Here is a 14402-nt window from a genome sequence, read left to right as displayed (position 1 = left end):
GGTAGTTCATGTTGTGTTAACCACTACTGCACTGCATCTTGTCTTTTATGTGTCCTGTCAGAGGAAGTGGGAAACATTGTTTAAATTTATGAAATACAAATATAAATCGATCCGAGGGATGTGGCGGGAACAATGTGATTATGTGGTCTTGTAACTCAGTGAATTTTGCTCGACTTCCCTTTCCACATTGTGGCTGCTATTTTCATGTGTTTTCTCGTCTTCTCTGGTGCTTGCTTGATAACAGGAAGAGTACCGTATGGAGGGCATTGACTGGAAGTTCATCGACTTCGGGCTCGACCTCCAGCCTTGCATTGACCTCATTGAGAAGGTAAGATTCTGACCCTGAATAAGACAGAATTTCAAGTAAGAACAGTGTGAGGGTGATTTCTTGTAGTAATGATAGAATAATGAAGATGGTTAGTACATTGTAGTAGTGGTAGTACTTGTAGTAGTTGTAGTAGTGGTAGCAGTAGTAGCAGTAGTAGTACAGTTCGACCTGGATTATCTGGCCTCCTTTTATCCGGAAATCTCTATTCTCTGGACGAGTTCGCGTAGTAAACTTTTTTTTTTCATCCAAAAATTTAGAAAAAACAGTGACTTTAAACTCAATTAAAATTTCTACAAAACTCGCACAATTTACCAACAATATTCCCAACAGAACTAACATAAATTCACACCACATTATCATCGTAAAAGTAAGCAGTCATGATCTATAAATTCACCATAAGAACGGCAGCTATATACATTAACATTGTGTCTCCCATATCCGGCCAATTCGCTTATCCGGATGAGCGCTGCTCCCGACGTGGCCGGATAATTGAGGTTGAACTGTAGTAGTAGTAGTAGCAACTGTAGAAGTATTGAGTAGTAGCAGTAGTAGCAGCAGCAACAAAGTACTAGTAATTGTTATCAAGTAGTCATAGTGGAATTAGTTGTAGGATCAGTAGTAGTGGTAGTAGTAGTAGTAGCAGCAAGTGGTAGTAGTAAGGGGTATCAATTATTTGTAGTAGTAAGTAGTAGTAAGGGTAGTTAGAGGTAATATAGTTCATAGAAGTTGTGTGGATCATTTAAGCTCAACTATGAAAAATTCATGCATCCTCGCAGACGATGTTTGACCACACGATGTCTACTCCTCTCGATTCGGGAGAGTACCACATGATGAATGGAGGTACATACATGTAGCCAACACTGAATTTGATAGGTAGTATTAATCACAGGACCCTCTAGCAGGAGTACAGTGCTCGCACAACAGAGGCTACACTGGATGTATAAAGATTGTACGCTATAAGTGATTGCTACTGTGGGTGGATAAAGATTGTCTGCTAAGTGATCGCTACTCTGGGTGGATAAAGATTGTTCGCTAGGTGATCGCTACTCTGGGTGGATAGAGATTGTTTGCTAAGTGATTGCTACCCTGGGTGGATAAAGATTTTTCCACCAAATGCTGAAAATGTTTTTGCCTTATGTGTTCCTTCAATGCAGCCAATGGGTATCTTGGCCCTGCTTGACGAGGAATGCTGGTTCCCCAAGGCCACCGACAAGTCCTTTGTGGAGAAGCTGCACAAGGAGATGAGCAAGAACGACAAGTACCGCAAGCCCGACTTCCGCGATAACTCAGACTTCTCTGTCGTCCACTACGCTGGCAGGGTGAGAGACACGTGCAGTGATTCTGGAAATTGACATTGTGCATCGTGCCCAAAGGGTACTGGAGGCATTATTTCTAAAGTGGCAATTGATCCCACATAAAGAAATCTGCAGAACCCTACCCCACCTCATTTAAACATGTCTATCATAAATTTTGTGTTGTGATTAACGAATACAAGTATGGCTATATTTTGCTTTTTTTCTCTCTCTCATTCATGTCAGCAGAAGTCCACATTTCCCAAATGGAAACTTTTGCTGTGAGCTGTTGTGTCATGGTTACATATCTGTATAGATCTCACTTCAAAGTTGTTGTTGCTGGGTTGTTGTTGTTGTTTTTTTTTTGGTCCCTTTTCATCTGGCTTATTATTTGAAGAAATATATCTTTTGTGGCTACAGGAGCGTATGTCCCTTTGACACCGTTACACAGTTTAACCCTATTCTAACTGGGGGGGGGGGGTCAAATTGACCCCCCCCTCGACGTTTCACGCCACAGTTTCACAACGCGCAAAGAATTTGGCGCGTCGTTTCACTACTTTTTTCATTGAAGTCTCCCGCATATTTTGAGACCAAATTTGCGACGTCCGGGTACACCGTTTTGAAGTTGCGAAATGTTTTGCATATGCATGTCAACCAAAAAACAGCTCAAATTCATGATATCGTGTGCAAATCCAATGCAAATTGTGTTTTTTGGTTAAATTGATATGAATTAGATTATTTCAACTTTTAACCATTGAAATTAATCAATTCTAGTGTAGATAAGCCTGAAAAAGTGCCTGCAACAAATTTTGGCAAAAAAACAATAGAAAACAAAAGGTCGAAAAAACAATAAAATACATAAGAAATTAACAAAACAATAAAAAACAAAAGAAATTGATTTCGATTGTGCTAATTTTTTTCAAGAAAATTGTTTGATGTGTCTTGAGGAATTCTGACACAAAAATTTAGCAATCCTCCAGTCTTTTTAATGGAGTTATAGGTGAAAATATGATTTCATGCACAAATTTGCATAATTAATTTATTAAAAATAGAAAGGCAATATTTTTCTATTGTATGACCATGTTATTTTGTAGTTTACATCCAGCTCTATCTTCAAATTGACCCCCCCCCCCCCCTCAGTAAAAACTTGGTCTCAAATAGCCCAGTTAGAATAGGGTAAAGATGAGACCATCTTAGTCTTTTCAAGGGTTCTCCACCGTTGATGCTCCTCCCTCACTGACATTCCCTTCCATCCCCACTTCTTTTTTACACTCTGTGCCACACTATTCTCAGCTAACAACACATGAGTATGTTTGAAAAATATTCTCATTTTGAAGGCCGTATAATTTTTGGTAGAACTGTTGTGTGCCAGAAATGCAGTACAGCATACAGTGTGGTTATGTAAAAATTACCAGCTTTTTGCTGTGATGTTTTTTTTTTTTTTGACACGGCTACAGCTATGACCCTTTGAACATACTTATGGCGTATTGCAATTCATCAATTGTTTGAGCATTATTGAGCAAAATTTATGAAATTGGCATGCCATCAAATGAGTTAGGTTTGCAAACGTGCCACACGAGGAGTTTAAAAGGAAAGCTGTTATCAGGGATAAATCCTGTTTGAATCACCAAAGAATGTATTTGCCAATGGAGTGAGATTATTTGCAATGTTCCTGTCATCTGAGTTCATCCTGATTTTATAACAACCCAGGTGGACTACTCAGCCAAGCAATGGCTGACCAAGAACATGGACCCACTGAACGACAATGTCATCTCTATCCTCAGGGCTTCGTCTGAGCCTTTCATCTGCCAGCTTTGGAAGGATGGTATGTCTTGGCACTGGGTGACTCATCCCTCTGCCTAATCCTTATTAGTATTCAATACACCTTACCGAGATTTGAACTGTTACGTTTTGCAGTATTTAATAAAGTTTTTTGTTTTTGCCCAAAGTACTGTAGGTTTCATGGAAAATATTCCCCCCCCCCCCAAATTTCATTACAAAACATGATTGTCTATTACAGGAAAGGTAGAAATGCTGGGGGTTTTTTCACCAAAAATATGCTATTTCAGCAATCAGAATACTGCATTGCCATTTACAAGGTTGGCATCCCTGACCTTAACTCTTAGTGTGCCCCAGGCATTTAAGCTCATAATTTGCCACAGTGTTTTCATTAGCATTCGGTAAGTCCCCCCAAACTTTCAATTCAGTTCAATTCAATTCAAGTGAGATTTTATTTCCAATAGCACATTTTTGTGAACATGTTTAAAGAGAAAAAAGTACCATGAATTACAACAATATTTATATATACACATACATGTGAAATTAATATTCAAAATAATTGTGTTATAGGAAAAGAGAGAGACCCATGTAAAAGACAAGCTTGTACAAATGTGAGCCACTCAAAAAATTTGACCTTATTGGCTGAAGTTGGACAGGTCATGGTGACCGAAAGGCAAGGGGATATGGAGATCTCTCTTCTTTGATGGTTAGTTTCCAGACGTCGATGCCAGTTGGCAAGCAAAACATTCCAGCTAATCAGCAAATATAGCACAGTAAGGGTTAGGCATGTAATGCCAGGTTGATCATAGGAAGCACACTGGATGAAGGGTGGGGGACATCTTCTAGACGTTACCATAAGTTTATTTTTACATCATTTAATGCATGATTAAAAATTCGAGGTACATTGTTGGAAAGAGTGATTTAATTTCAGTAATGGTAACATGAAAAAAAAAAAAAATTACAGGAGTGCACCTCTGAAGTATGAGTGGCAACAAGGCGTTACTTTATGTAAGCCCACAAATCTGATGGTGCCTTCTCAGAGGGCTGTTTTCTATTATCGTGTAGCCTAAACCAACATCGCAACTCTTTCTACTTGCAGTGGCCAACATCGTGGGCATGAGCACCCTGAACCAGGACAGCGGCAGCCGCTTCGGTGCCTCCCAGACCCGGCGCGGGATGTTCCGCACCGTGGGCCAGCTGTACAAGGAGCAGCTGGGCCGGCTGATGACCACTCTCAACTGTACCAACCCCAACTTTGTCCGCTGCATTATCCCCAACCATGAGAAGAAGGTCAGTTTAGGAGACAGAGCATACAAATGGTGTCGATGGTAGCGGTGATGATGATTGTGTCTTTGTAGATGAAAATTATAATGGTGGTGGTGGTGGCAGCGGTAGTTGGAGCTGATGATGATGCAAAAGTTTGGGATGATGATGATGGCAGTGATGGTGGTGATGATGATGTTTTTTTGATTTTACAAGTTAGATTAAGAAGTGATAGTGGGAAGGAATTTGTAGAGCCAGTGGTAATGATTGTGGTGGTTGCGATTATATACTTGTACACAGTAGATGGTGGTGATGATGACGATGAGCAGGATTTAGAAATGGTGATAATGATGTGGATAAAGATGATGGCGGTGGTGATTATGATGATGATGATGATCAGGCTTTAGTAATGGTGATAATGATGGGGATATACTGTAAAACGGGGAATGTTCGCATGCATTTTAATTTCGCGAGCGCCAAGATTCGCGAAATTAAAGTGCACTCAAAAGTTCTTGTCTACATTATATATATTGAATGTCAGTCGCAGTTCGCGAAAATTTCATGCCGCAAAAAAGGCCGTCAGCTCCAATTCGCGAAAAATTCATGCCGCGAATATATCATGTTTTACAGTAGATGATGATGGTGGTTGTGATATCATGATGATGATGATCAGGATTTGGTATTGGTGATAATGATTTGGATAAAGATGATGGTGTTAGTGGTGATTGTAAACGATAATGATGGTGTTGGTTGTTACAGTATAACGATTTTAAGGAAGTGATGACAGCAATAATGGTATTGTTAACAGTAGTATTTGTAACAGTAATAAAATGATAACAATGACAAGGACACAGTTTCTGCTACTGCGGATGACATAATAGGATGACGAATTGTGATCAGCTTGCATTATTATTTCTATGTAGTTATCGAGAAGTCTGTCAGAGTCTGCATTGGGTACATATTAGTTAATGGGACTGTAAAATGCAAAATATTACACTACTAATTTATATACAAATATTTTTGTTAAAAAAAAAGGGAATACCACAGTATAATTCTAACTTTGAATTTGTGATGTGTTTGTCTATTTATCTCTATTTTTGTAACTCGTTCCGTCTACAGGCGGGTAAGATTGACTCACCTCTGGTGCTGGAACAGCTTCGGTGTAACGGCGTGCTGGAGGGTATCCGGATCTGTCGTCAGGGCTTCCCCAATCGCATCATCTTCCAGGAGTTCAGGCAGAGGTGAAGAGATATTCCATGCCTCGGAATGAAGGAAATCAATTTTCCTGAGAGTAATCGCAACAGTGGGCTCTGGTCTTCTGCAGTTGTTGCTTCATAATTGTGATGCATACAAGGATTAATTACTGCGATGGTATTCCTGTGTAGGATGCAACTTTGGGGATGTGCCCTGCCAAGAATTCAGAGATGCAATTAGGATGATGTAAATTGTGTCAATGATGCATCGCTGTATCCACAGCATGGATACATAATGCTTTCGGACAGAAATTGGTGTCATTTCCTGTTTCTGCAAAGTACATATTATATCTTCTTTTTTTATTACAGTACAACTGTATATGCGTATATATAAGTACTTTTAATAACAGAAGCTTCCCGTGGTGTAAAGAGGGATGTGGAATTGTGAAAGAAGTAGAATTCTGTCATATTCTGTACACATTTTTTTTTTTTTTTTATAGGTCAGATAGTGTTTTTAAAACACTGAATGCAAACTTGTTTCACACCCAGGTATGAGCTGCTGACTCCCAATGTCATCCCAAAGGGATTCATGGATGGAAAGAAGGCTGTGATGGAGATGGTAAGTGTCCAGATTATCTCAGTGGCCATAAGGAGAATGCTCTGTAAGCTAAGAATATCATGGCAGTGGTGATGATGAAGAAGATGATGATGATGGTGAATGATGGTTTGATAGCCCCAAAAAGGTCATCATCATTTCAGTAAGATGATGATGATGGTGATGGTTGATGATTGCCAGATAGCCAGAAGAAGATCCATCATAATTTAATTGAGATGATGATGGTGATAACGATGATGGTTAGAAACCCTGAAGAAGATCTATCATGATTTAATTGAGATAATGATGATGGTGATAGTGATGACTGTGAGATAACACGAAGAAGATCCATCATGATTTCAGTAAGATGATGATGGTGATGGTTGATAATGGCTAGATAGCCAGAAGAAGATTCATCATACAGTTGAACCTCTCTTATCCGGCCTCCCTTTATCCGGATCTCTCTATGATACGGACGCAATCTCGCCGTGATTTTTTTAAATAATCACGGGAGGAAAGGGGGATTCCCAACTCAATCTAACAATGGCGACTTACAGTCGACTTTGCCGAGTACGGTTTATTTTCAAGATCTACTTGATACATTTCTTAATAATTATTTAGGTAAATCATTCCAAGAATTAATAAAAGAAAATGATTTCATTCTTGCAAACACGAACCTCTATTTTGGGGTCTCTTACTGAGTGTAACAATGAAAAGGTTGCAGTATACGCATTACTACATGTACAAATTGTACTACAATGGGCTACATCAGTACATGTGTATGTATATGTACATGTATAAAGCATTGAGTCTCCCGTATCCGGCCAAATCCCTTATCCGGATGAGCCCCGGTCCCGACTTGTCCGGATACGAGAGGTTCAACTGTAATTTTATTAAGATGATGATGGTGATAGTGATGATGGTTAGATAACCAGAAGATTTATCATGATTTCAGCAAGATGATAATGATGATGCTGATGATGATGGGTAGATAGCCCAAAGAGAATCTGTCATGATTTCAGTAAGTGTTCAGTAGATATTCAAACGACAGAATAGTTGCTTGGTAGAGCTGTGATGAAGTTCAGTTCTCAGTGTATAACATGATGAATCAGTTAGGATGGTGACAATGAAGATAGTGCTAATGCTGCTGCTGCTGATGATGATTGTGGTATTGATGAAGATATTGAATTCAATACCCTGAGCAGATTAGTGCTGAAGCTCCTCCCTGTAATTTCTGTGCATGTGGTTTTCCTGGGAGATTCTGCAAGCAGTCTCGGGTGAAGGCCCTGAGTATCATGTTAAACAATGAGGGATGACTGTGATGATGATGATGATGATGATGATGATGATGATGATGATGATGATGATGATGAGGATGAGGGAAGCATCAATAAATATCAGGAGAACAAGGATCACAGTGGTAGATGATAATGATAAGGATGATAAGGAGGATGAGAATGTGTGCATAGTCGATACTCTCTACCATCAGGCTTGTGGCTGAGGAACCAAACAATTTTCTTCTCACAGATCAAAGCCTTGGACCTGGATCCGAGTCTCTTCCGCCTTGGGCAGAGCAAGATCTTCTTCCGTGCCGGAGTCCTGGCCCATCTGGAGGAGGAAAGGGACCTGAAGCTCACTGACATCATCATCCGCTTCCAGGCCCACTGCCGTGGAGTCATTTCCAGGAGGTTTGTCCACATGTCTGTCTGTCTATCTATTAAAATCATAATGTCTTATTGTACTACCATTATTTACATTGTGTCATGTATATGTGTGTGTGTGTGTGTGTTTGTGTTTATACTGTCTGCTTTTATTTTCCCATGTACATACAGTTGTACAGTTGTATACATTTTTGTTTCTTTTTTTCTGGAATATCACTGGACATGTTACAAATATAAATTTTTGGAAATGGACTTTAGCCCCAAAGACAATCATACCATGCCCCTGCAAACCACATGCATTGCTAAAGTGATATGCCTAATCCTTATGGTCCCTATAAACTTTCACCTTGATTAATATCCCAAAGAAGTTTGCCAGTGTGAATGCAAGTAAACTCTTATATTTGTTTGGCTAAAGTTCTCAGTTCTAGAATGAACTTAGAAGTAAATTGCCATAGTTTTGTGCAGAATTCTTTCATCCTTTCTGTGCCAATATGTCAAGTGTGCACTAATTCCATGCATGCATGTATAACTATGGATGGATAATTAATGTGGCAAGCAGAGAGTTAGACGGTATGGATTCTGCGAGTGGTTGAATTGGTTATCTTGAACCACAGTGAAAGAGCAAGAAATAAACGCTTTCTGTTTTGGGGAAAAATAGTAGCGATTTCCCATTGTGGAGATGAGAAAAAGCAAAATTGTGCCAAGGGAAACAATACTTTCATGAATTCTTAATTTTACAAATATCAGCTGCCTGCAAAATTCACACACACACGCACAAATCCAACAATAACAACAACGATACAGTGAAACATACCTCATATTCAGCATACTTGAGAGGTGTGGAATATAAGAACAAGCTGACCTATATCACCGTTCTCCCTCCCTGAAACAGGAACTACCAGAAACGCATCCAGCAGCTCAGTGCTATCCGCATCATCCAGCGCAACTGCCTGGCGTACCTTAAGCTACGCAACTGGCAGTGGTGGCGTCTCTTCACCAAAGTCAAGCCCCTCCTCAATGTAAGTATCATGTCTGATGCCAATCTCTTGTTGCCACGGTGCCGATCTCTTGTTGCCACGGTGCCAATCTCTTGTTGCCGTAGCACCGTGAATCCTTTGGTAGGATTGTTGATCATGTGTGGGCACCGAGTCGGTGGAATTTTTTTACTTCCTTTTTTATTTGCAGCATACTTTGTGAAAAAAAAGCGAATGAATGTCATCGGAGTAATCATATTACAGAAACAATTCATGAGTGCCTTTATAGGTAGAAGACGACTTTATCTGTCTGTGGTAGCATAGATCAATATGCATACTTGCCAACTAGTAAGATTTTATCAGATTCAGTAAGATTTTTTACGTTAAAAATAGCAAAATCGGATTTTCTGTCAGAGAAATCAGATTTTTAAAAAATATTTAGATATACCTTTCATGTGTATTTTCTGAAGATTTGACCGAAAGTAAGATTTTTAACTTCAGTTTGCATATAAAATAAGATTTTTGCAATCCACGAGTAAGATATTTCATCTTGAAATGTTGGCAGGTATGCAATATGGGGAAAGTGTTTACAGAAAATTACTTGTAATGTTGATTGCTGGTAGGGTAAATGGGGTCAGATAATGTTCATGCAGACATTTTTTGTGTCAGACCGATGCTCTTATGAGCTACGGCATGAAATTTGTGAATACTACAAATTCTCTACAAGTATTCCATTTTAAACTGCGCGTCTTTCCCTCCTCTTTTGTACTTGTCATCCACCAAAAATGTTGAATTCGTTTGATGGTTTCCTCTCCTATTTGGATGCACGCTGAGATGACCTTTGACCTCTTCACCTTTCCTTTCCCTTTTTTCTCCCTTTCGCTGCCCCTCCATAGGTCACCCGCCAAGACGAGGAGATGCAGCAGCGCGAGGACGAGCTGCGCAAGATCCGCGACAAGCTGGAGATGACAGAGAAGGACTACACGGATATGGAGCGCAAGTACCAGCAGGTCATCGAGGAGAAGAGTATCCTGGCGGAGCAGCTTCAGGCGGAGGCGGAGCTCAGTCAGGAGGCAGAGGAGGTGAGTGGTCGTTGCCATGGGAACGGAAACGGGATGGGGCAGGAGGATAGAGATTTGAAGGAGCTAAAACATTCCCAAGATTCTCAAGGAAAAGCGGGAGAAAGATGATGATAAGTTTTGCTTCTTTTTTTTTTCTTTTTTTTCATGGAGCTTTGAAAAGTCTAAATGTTGAAGAAATACGATTATATTTCATTAGCCTATTGACCATTTGAACCCTGTGGATCTAATGCTTAGTTTGCGGAACTTTTTGGCAAGGGTCAGTATGTGAAATATTCATAGCAGTTTAGTTTTGATGAGTATGTTTAGTATTACAGTTTATATGGTGCATCCAGCTATAAGATGAAACTAGGTTCAGGTGTTAATGATTTCATGATTTTACATGATCTGGGAAAATGTCCCCAAACTTGATTTTGTAAATTTCAGACTGCTCTAGTCAGGCTGCCAAAAATAGATACTGGGCTGTAAACCACGAAAAATGAGCTATTTGATGAAAAGTGAGATTAATCAAAAGGAGGGTGTACTGCCTTCCCAATTGCCTTGTGGTAGTAGCAGTAGTGAAGTATGTACCAATGCATCACATGAATGGCACGTGGGAGATGTTTAGAATCAAGATTCTCGTCCATTGCCTCATCATACGTGCAGCGTAAAAACTCACTATCTATTTCTGTCTCCTTCCATGACGTCTTCCACTCTGCCTGCCCCGCCCAGATGCGAGTGAAGCTGGCGGCCAAGAAGCAGGAGCTGGAGGAGATCCTCCACGACCTGGAGGCCCGCATCGAGGAGGAGGAGGACAAGAACATGAACCTGAGCACCGAGCAGAAGAGGCTCCAGCAGAACATCACGGACCTAGAGGAGCAGTGAGTATTGTAGGAGGAGAGGAGGAGGAGGAGGAGAGGGGTGGATGCAGGAGCAATGAGTATTGTAGAAGGAGAGGAGGAGGGGGAAGGGGGGATGCAGGAGCTGTGAGTATTGTAGGAGGAGAGGAGGAGGGGGAAGGGGGGATGCAGGAGCAGTGAGTGTTGTAGAAGGAGGAGAGGTGCGGGATGGGGGTGCAGGAGCTGTGAGTATTGTAGGAGGAGAGGAGGAGGGGGAAGGGGGGATGCAGGAGCAGTGAGTGTTGTAGAAGGAGGAGAGGTGCGGGATGGGGGTGCAGGAGCTATGAGTATTGTAGGAGGAGAGGAGGAGGGGGAAGGGGGGATGGAGGAGCAATGAGTATTGTAGAAGGAGGAGAGGTGCGGGATGGGGGTGCAGGAGCAGTGAGTATTGTAGGAGGAGAGGAGGAGGGGGAAGGGGGCATGCAGGGGCAATGAGTATTGTAGAATTAGGAGAGGTGCGGGATGGGGGTGCAGGAGCTGTGAGTATTGCAGGAGGAGAGGAGGAGGGGGAAGGGGGATGCAGGAGCAATGAGTGTTGTAGAAGGAGGAGAGGTGCGGGATGGGGGTGCAGGAGCTGTGAGTATTGTAGGAGGAGAGGAGGAGGGGGAAGGAGGGATGCAGGAGCAATGAGTATTGTAGAAGGAGGAGAGGTGCGGGATGGGGGTGCAGGAGCTGTGAGTATTGTAGGATGAGAAGAGGAGGAGGAGGAGGAGAGGGGTGGATGCAGGTGCTCTCGGGTGGAGGACCCATCTCCATGGTGACGGGAAGCTCATCTGAGAAATGTGGTGATTTGATGGTGGGTGGGGGAAGGTGGAGGGGGAACAAGATAAAACAACAAAAATGCACCACTCCAAGAAGTGCACAAGCATTTAGGAAGTGTATGGATGGATCATAGCCAGCAGTTTATGCATATTGTTACGAATGTCATTGAGAAATTACTTCTCCATTTCATATGTCAGCCAGAGTGCTATTATCCAGGAAGTTGATCTTCACCATGAACGAGATTTCACGAACCTTGATTCATTGTAGTGAGCAAGTTGTGTGGCTCTTGTGGATGTCGTGCAGAAATCCATATCTGCCTGTGGTAAACTGGGGAATCCCCCAATAGAACATCATGTGAAAGGTCTGGACCAAAGGTATCTTCAAAATGAACAAGCTGTACAAGTGCTTTCTTTGAAAAGAACATTAGGGGACTCTTTTATTTGAAAACTTGCCATTCCAAAGTTCCGTCCTGTGGATAAATCCACAGTTTGTATAGTTTTGAGTATAGTAGTGCAGCAGTCATCACATTTATGTAATATACAGTGGTTTTAGTGTTACGCACATGTCGTACATTTACTGGAGAGATGTAGCGAGTTAGATATGTGTGTGGGTGTGTGTGTGTACATACTTGCAGATAACATTCTTTATATTAGGCATTATAAAAAACAGAAAATTCACACGGTGCTATTCCCAAACGTCTGGTACAACTCGCAGCCAATGTTTCAAAGGCTGCCGGTGAATTGATTGGAAGCTGCAGATAGATATGCGCAAGAATATCACGAAGGTAAAAAAAAAAAAAAATATGAACATAACAAATTAACTTCCAGAACATTTCTCACGTTGTCTTATCAAGAACTCGAGTAAGTTATCATCAGCTGTACAGTTGTGCATTTTGCCGAAACGCTCTGAAGGCTTTCATCGTCATATAATGTATGATTATGCATCCATTCAATCATTCCCACATGCAATAATGATTTGTCTGTCGCCCTCTACAGGTTGGAAGAGGAAGAAGCGTCCCGACAGAAGATTCAGCTGGAGAAGGTGCAGTCTGATGCGAGGATCAAGAAACTGGAGGAGGACTTGGCTATGATCGAAGACTCTCATGGCAAGGTGAGGCTCTGCCCCCATGTCAAAGGTCAAAGTTCAAAGTTTTCGACCGATCCAAATGCATGCTGTTCCTTTGTGTTTAAAGTGAAAACATATTAGTTCTCATGTATCCCAGCAAAATTGTCAATTTTTTTGCGCTGAAATGTACCCCTATGTATTAGAAATAACACGACTTCCGTTTGGTACCGACAGAAATGTGAAGTGTTAGCCCAAAAGGTTTGCTGGAAGTATGACAGTCTCAGGGCATTCCTGATCGTGTTTGCTATGTAATATTTCATACTCGATTATCGATAATCAGCAAATTGTGCAACAATGCGGCACTCACCAGTCTTACGCGCTAGAGTGAATTGCACAGAGCTTGTTGGAAAATACGATTGCTAGGGGCACGATCGAACGAATGTGGAATGTTCCTCTAGAATGAAAGTTGTATGCGTACGATCAAAATTATCGTACACCTTTGATCTCGAAATACTCTGAAACACCTCATCTTCCTGGGAAAGGCACATCAGCCAGGTGTGTGAAAGTTTTTTTTTGTAGACCCTTCCAATGTATTGCAAGCAAATTCCAAGTGGTGGAAGATGAATTTTGAAGCCCTCCTGAGAACTATGTTTTGGCTTTAATCCCTTGCGAGCCACCATGGACATCTCTTATATCTCATATATCTTTCGCCCTTTTTTCATTCTTCTGTCCTTGTATATTACTTTATTCTTCCATATCTTTCCAGGTGTTTTCATTTATTGTCCTCAGGTCTTATTTTACACTGTTTTACATAATATTCAGTCGTTATTATGTGTCCCTAAAAATTTCATTATCAGGTATGTCACTGCCTTTCATGTCGATTGTTATTTGTACTTTTGTTTTCTGTTTCTGCCGTTTTGCCTGTCTCTGTGACAGAGGGGCGAAGTCCTTCTTGTTACAGTTTTTCTTTGCTTTTTTTCTACGAGATGTGAACTTTATGTCTTAAATTTTAAAGCACACGTAGTGTTTGTATGCAAGAGTCATGTAATCTATTAAGAAAAAAGATCACAGTGTTTTAGAAGCGGATGATATTACTTGAGCATGAGTAGAAGTTGCAGAAATGTCAGAAGTGATCCATTATATAATTTTATTTGTGGTATCATACTTGTTATGAATTTTTATGTAACAAGTTTATATATTGTAATTTTTTTTTTTTTTGGGAGGGGGGGGGAGTGGGAGGGGCAAGCCTCTCCCTCATTTCTTGGATCAGAATGTCACATGGTTGGTCAACGTAGTACTTTGGACAGTCGCAACAAACAATAGCTTGTTTTATCCCTATCTTTAAATGGATCTGAGTAGTTGTATGTTTATGATGGCATGCTCAAAAAAATATACATGATCATATATTTCAAAATAAGGGCATTCCTGATAATATGAATGATTGACTTTGTCATCTAGCTACAAAGAGTGTTTCTGTTCACAACTGAAGTGTAAAGATTGTCCTGCCATTTCTAACCTGGTATTTAGTCTCCA

General features: G+C 40.9%; 1 protein-coding gene across 1 annotated transcript in view; it reads left to right on the top strand.

Moving 5' to 3' along the window:
- The window catches only part of LOC140231401 (uncharacterized), a 166191-nt gene that overhangs the window by 116847 nt on the left and 34942 nt on the right, over nt 1-14402 (top strand). Inside the window, exons 14-24 of the mRNA XM_072311526.1 lie at nt 245-328; nt 1483-1647; nt 3331-3445; nt 4499-4689; nt 5782-5903; nt 6405-6474; nt 7978-8138; nt 9004-9130; nt 9982-10167; nt 10876-11024; nt 12800-12914. Coding sequence (XP_072167627.1) covers nt 245-328; nt 1483-1647; nt 3331-3445; nt 4499-4689; nt 5782-5903; nt 6405-6474; nt 7978-8138; nt 9004-9130; nt 9982-10167; nt 10876-11024; nt 12800-12914 — 1485 coding nt within the window. The remainder of the gene's footprint in view (nt 1-244; nt 329-1482; nt 1648-3330; nt 3446-4498; nt 4690-5781; nt 5904-6404; nt 6475-7977; nt 8139-9003; nt 9131-9981; nt 10168-10875; nt 11025-12799; nt 12915-14402) is intronic.

The sequence above is a fragment of the Diadema setosum genome, chromosome 8, assembly GCF_964275005.1.
Source record: "Diadema setosum chromosome 8, eeDiaSeto1, whole genome shotgun sequence".
Taxonomy (NCBI): Eukaryota; Metazoa; Echinodermata; class Echinoidea; order Diadematoida; family Diadematidae; genus Diadema; species Diadema setosum.
The sequence above is the reverse complement of the archived record's forward strand: the minus strand, read 5'-3'. Positions and strand labels throughout refer to the sequence as shown.